Below are 6,269 nucleotides of genomic sequence, written 5' to 3' on the forward strand. Positions count from 1 at the left end.
ATAATATTTCGGTGGGCTTGTTGCTCACCCTTGCTTTCTTCTTTCATCACACAACAACAGATAGAAAGGATGAACAGGACCAAGCTCCCAATTCGCAAGCGGTTAGGAAACGTTCCGCAGTTTTCTGGAAGCGTTGATGCCGCCATAGTTGAGGTAGGAGCTACCAATAGGCTAGGTTTTCAACTATTGATGAACCAGACTTATGTATAATATGAATTGTAATAATGACGAGGAATATATAAATTTATTCAGAACCCTTTTAAGGTGTAATGGCTTTTAATTGTGGAATAAAAAGACTTGTGTTATTTTTGGTATTCATCCCTGAGACTATAACTTGTGGTGTGTGTGTGTATATTGTGGGGTCACAGTACGCAGCAGTTGGTTGATTGTTAAGATTAAGTATTATTAAGGGAAATGGAACTCGTGACAACCCGAATCGCCGACCCCGGATTTGGGGGTTTTACAGAAATGGTATCAGAGCCAAGCGTTATAAACCTCAGAGATGATGCGACGATATAATAATAAACTCACAAAGATTATAAGAACTCTTGCCAAGTTCATAGTCGGACTACTTAAAGTAGCACTGACAGTTAAAACCCTTACGTGAACCCTTATAAATATCGTGATAGTAACATAATTCGTTCTCGTATAGGGCAGCGGGGCACCGAACCCTGAGGTTCAGGAGCATCAGCATGAGGATGTTTTATTACATGTTGGAGATCAAATTGTGAATCCGATAGAGTACCCTAACGAGGGACCGAATGAGATTCATATTGAGAATGTTGCGGTTGAGGATGTTATCCCATAAGGGATAGTTACTGAGGAGGATCTCGTGAAGGATCCTAACGAGGGACCGAATGAGATTAATTGTACGTTTTAATGGAGTTGTTGAATAAGAGGGGTGTATTCATTTCAATCTTGTAGAGTTTTTCAAAAATCCTGTAGAGTTTTTAAAAAAATCCATCAAAATCTCATGTATTTTAAAGAAATTTCAAAATATTAAAAATGTACTAGCAAATCCATCAAAATCCACGACTTTTTCTAAATAAAACAAAATTAATGGACTTTTGAATATCATCAAATTTTGATGAATTTTTTAAAATTCAAATCGAATATCACCAAATTTTGATTAATTTTTTAAAATTTAAATTGAATACAAAATCCAAATTGAAGATCCCATGATTTCAAAAATCATAAAAATCCTTCAAAATCCTAAATGAATACCACTTTTAAATCTTGTAGAGTCTTAGTGATTTGAGTAGTGATTTATACAAATCCATCAAATCTCTAGGATTTTACTAAGATTTCTGAAAACATAAAAATACACCAGCAAATTTATCAAAAACTACAATTTAAAAAAAAAAATTCATGGACTTTTGAATACCGAAGGATTTTTAATGGATTTTTAAAAACCAAATTAAATACCACAAGATTTTAATGGACTTCTTAAAATCTAAATCAAATATTCCAAATTTTAAAAGACTTTTTTTAATCTCTATTGAATACCATGAGATTTTAAAGAATTTTATAGATTCCAAATTGAATAGCCTATAATTTTCAAAATTCAAAAAAATCATACAAAATCCGAATTGAATACAACTCTCTTAGTACATTTTGATTGTGTCTATTTATTATAAAATTAATTTTGATTGAATTAGTTATCTCCGAATTATTATATCGAAATTATAATCACACGAAGCAAATATCGCATAAGAATATAGATTTTAAATTATATTTTTGAAATATAGAATTATTATTATTAAAAGTAGCTAGTTGGAAGTAACAAATAATTAAATTGAAGTTGAGAAGTCACACGGTGTAGTACAAAATACACACGTATTTACCTATATATACGCACGCACGGTACTTTCACACAACACGTCCCTTGAAACACTCTAGGTCTAGTCCAATAATTTGGTGGGTAAAACAAAGTTTGAAAAATGGAGAGCAAGTGTGACAAAAAAGGTCAAGGAAAAGGAGATGTCGCGATTGGAATCGATCTCGGAACCACTTATTCGTGTGTTGCTGTTTGGAAAAATGACGGCGTTGAGATTATTGCCAATGACCAGGGCAATCGTACCACGCCGTCTTACGTTGGCTTTACGGACACTGAGCGCTTCATTGGGGATGCTGCTTATAATCAAGTTGCCATCAACCCTGTTAACACCGTGTTTGGTAACCTACTTATTGCACGCTTTACCATGCACACACATACACTCGTGTGTAGTGTAGATGTATGTTACTTTGCTTGTCTTTATTTTTTGTTTTTTTAACTAATGGTAATTAGGGTTTTTTTAAATAATTATCAAGGAGAGTTTGTTTGTTTTTTTCTTGATAATTTATGATTTTGAATTAGGGTTTTTTTTTGTATTTGAAATATGTGTAATGTAATCTTCATTCTTGATTTGATCCTTTTATGGAATTTGTATTAAATGATTTTATGGAATTTGTAATCTTAATTCTTGATTGTGTAATGTATTTCTATTTTTAAATTGAGCTCTTTTGATTTCTTCAACATAATTGAAAGTCTCTTGAAAATGTGTTTGTTGATATTTTAATGGGTGTGCGATTGAAGTCCGAAAGGTCTAAATTTTGGGATGGTGACAGTATATATTAATATTTTGGGTTCATGATATTTGTTTGGATGTACATTACTAAAGTATTTGGGGAATATTGATATTGATGGGTTTTTTCATTAATATTTTTGACCCCGTGATTGGGTATTTGGGTGGTATGAAATGTGGATTATTTAATGAAAAGTTAAAACGGAAATGGAGTATACTAATTGCGATATTAATAGTTAACATTGATGAGCAATTAAAAATCTTTGGTTTTCTATCATTTATTTGTACAGTAGATTATGAGATTTAGATTATGGACATAAAATTAGACACTCATGGAATCTATTTATTGTTATGGACACATTGCTCTTCATGTTAAATAATTGGATGTGGAAAACTATGTTTATCTGTTGTATTCGATAATTTTATCTTTTTAGGTTGAATTACATTGTTTACCGGCTTTCTTAAGCACTCACTAAACATTACTGAAGTAAAAGAAAAGAGGTAACCTGGCGTCTTTCCCCCATTAGTCTTTTTCTAAAGTTGAGCTCCATATTATTTTTGAGTTTTTAAAGTAACAGGTCAAATGAATACTAAACTTCAGTTAATAGCTTATGAAGTTAATAATGTTGATTGAAATTTGAGTGTATGTTTATGTCTGAGTAAGCCATAATCCTTATCAAGATAAATTATGAGACGGAATTTTTCGAAATTCATACATATAGAGGCACCTGCACGCTACAATAGTAAGAGTAACAGAGCATTACTCTTTATCTCTGATTTGGCAACTCTTTAAACACCAAGTTCTGTTTATATTCACATGTGTGTTTCTTTAAACTACTGATAGAGTATAGTATATTTGGATTACTGTTGCAATAATGTGATTTTATATTTAAGCGCACACGAGGACACACATTTGAAATATAATTAACCCGGAAGAGATGCACACTCGCGTTAGTTACATTAACAAGTGATGACATGTGTTTTAGCCAAGTTTAAGTGTACAGTCTATATCATGTCGGATTTAGCATAATTTAAAACTTCTTTTCTTAAATAAACAATTGTTTATACTTTTGCATGTTTATATCTTTTATTTTTACAGTGTCATACAATGATCATTTGTTCCTATGCTGTGGGCAGATGCAAAACGATTGATTGGTAGGAGGTTCAATGATATTTCAGTTCAGGATGACAAGAAATTGTGGCCATTTAAAGTTATTGCTGGTCCTAGTGAGAAGCCAATGATCGTAGTCAACTTCAAAGGTGTCGAGAAACAGTTTTCTGCTGAAGAGATCTCAGCAATGGTCCTTTTAAAGATGAAGATTACTGCCGAGGCATACATCGGATCATTGGTAAAAAAGGCTGTTGTTACTGTCCCTGCATATTTTACTGACGCCCAGCGCCAGGCGACGAAGGATGCTGGTACAATTGCTGGTCTTAATGTAATTCGTATAATCAACGAGCCAACTGCTGCAGCCATTGCTTATGGCCTTAACAAGGACTATGCCAGTGGTAGTTTTGTCGGGGAGAAGAATGTTCTCATATTTGATCTTGGTGGTGGTACTTTTGATGTTTCTATTCTGACGATTGAGGCGGGTATATTTGAAGTGAAAGCTACGGCCGGAAATACTCACCTCGGTGGAGAGGATTTTGACAATCGTATGCTGAACTACTTCGTGGAGGAGTTTAAGAGGAAGCACCAAAAGGACTTAAGTGGTGACCCTAGATCTATTCGAAGATTGAGGACTGCTTGTGAAAGGGCAAAGCGGACACTTTCTTCATATAAGCATGCACCAATTGAGTTAGAATCTTTATATGAGGGTATTGATTATCGCTCGAAAATGAGCAGGGCAAAGTTCGAGGAACTGAACATGGATCTTTTCATGCAATGCATGGAGCCTGTGGACATTTGTTTAAAAGATGCCAAGATGAGCAAGAGCGACATTCATGATGTTGTCATTGTTGGTGGTTCTACTAGAATTCCAAAGGTTCAGCAGCTGTTGCGAGATTTCTTTAATGGAAAGGAACTCTGTAAAAGCATTAATCCAGATGAAGCTGTTGCATATGGTGCAGCGGTGCAAGCTGCTATCTTAAGTGGGAAGGGTGATGAAAAGATTCAAAACATAGTGCTCATGGATGTCAATCCTTTATCCCTTGGAATTGAATGTGTTGGTCAAGTAGCGAGCGTAGTTATTCCACGCAACACCACTATTCCCACAACTAAGGAACACAATTATACTACAGCTGCCGATAATCAGACATCTGTTAAGTTTAAAGTCATTGAGGGCGAGCGAGTGAGATCCACTGATAACAAGATATTGGGTGAATTTCTTCTCTCTGGCATCAATCCTGCCCCAAGGGGTGTCGCCAAATTGTCAGCCACCTTTGACATTGATGCAAATGGGGTGCTGACTGTTTATGGAGAAGATAAGATTACTGGGTCTCGAAACAAAATAAGGATAAATAATAGCATGGGAAGACTCTCCAAGGAAGAAATTGAGAGAATGGTCGGTGATGCTGAGAGGTTTAAAGCTGAGGACGAAGAGCATGCCAAAAAGATTCAATCCATGAATGCATTGGAGAATTACTTGAAAGACATGAGGAATCTCATCTGGGGAATTCAGGTAGGGTCCGTTCTTTCAGAAGCTGAAAAAACTCGGATGGAGAATGCTATCAAGATTTCATTTCACTGGCTGGATTCCAACCGGCTAGCAGAGGCGTATGAGTTCGAGCACAAGTTGGAGGAGTTTGAGTTCATATGCAAGCCACTAATGGTCAAACTGGGAGGCAGTGCTTACGCTGGTAGCTTGCCCAAGCGCCAACGTACAGGACCATAAACAGATGAATGTAAATTGATGTTAGCACGTAGACTGATGTGGAACAGATACGTGTTTTTGCTTGGTTGTACGGTATGCTTCTTCTAGTAGTATTAAATATCTGGCACTTGAGTAATATTAAGTCTAGCTTAATCTCTTTTTCAAGAAACTCTGTTTTCAGAATGATGAATGTAGTCTTTTAAGTTGGGCTGTTATTGCACTGGTTTACTATGCTGGTTTCTTAAGGATTTTAAGTGGATTTTACGCAGAATTATTCATTTGTCTGCCTAGACAAATTAAAAAGCCTTGGCTTCAGGGTTATCAAATTTGTACTGATCCTAAGCCAATGCCAATGTTTGTTTACAAGGAGTAAACATGTTATGGTTGTCACTTATCCCACGTGAGGGTCTTCAGAAGTTGAATTCCCAGCTTTGAACCTTACAACAAATCCACCAACCCTTGTTTAAATCTTATGGTTTTTTTCTTTGTGAAAGAGTATCATTATCTAAGCACTATATTGTTGAACTGCATCTAATTATCTCAAACCCGTCATTTAGCTTAATCAAGAATCTATAATCACATGCCTTCGTGACCCATGCCAGAGACTTAAATTGGATGCACAAAGTCCATTCGTCCCCTATCATATTAATCTTGTTACGTGAATTGTTGTCTGATACCCTTTTAATGTTTTGCAAAGTTTGTTGCAAATTACATGGAAGTGATCGAAATGCTTAACCATATTTGATCCAAATGTCTCTTAATGAGATATATAGCACACTAATAATTACAATGCATGAATGTCCAACCTTCAAAGTGGCTAAAACAAAAAAAGGACAAAACAGGCACTTGTTAAGAAACAGAATCCATCGAAGTGAGTAAAACAATGTTGTAT

At 35.2% G+C, this 6,269-nt stretch overlaps 1 protein-coding gene across 1 annotated transcript; it reads left to right on the top strand.

Annotated features, from left to right (window-relative positions):
• Nucleotides 1-1,885: 1,885 nt before the first annotated feature.
• Nucleotides 1,886-5,657, top strand: LOC141689078 (heat shock cognate 70 kDa protein 2-like). Its single transcript, XM_074493253.1, has 2 exons — nt 1,886-2,175; nt 3,702-5,657. The coding sequence occupies exons 1-2, from the start codon at nt 1,941-1,943 to the stop codon at nt 5,396-5,398; spliced, it is 1,932 nt and encodes a 643-aa protein (XP_074349354.1). The 5' UTR covers nt 1,886-1,940; the 3' UTR covers nt 5,399-5,657.
• Nucleotides 5,658-6,269: the final 612 nt, after the last annotated feature.

The sequence above is a fragment of the Apium graveolens genome, chromosome 10 (genome assembly GCF_009905375.1).
Source record: "Apium graveolens cultivar Ventura chromosome 10, ASM990537v1, whole genome shotgun sequence".
In the NCBI taxonomy this organism is placed as follows: domain Eukaryota; kingdom Viridiplantae; phylum Streptophyta; class Magnoliopsida; order Apiales; family Apiaceae; genus Apium; species Apium graveolens.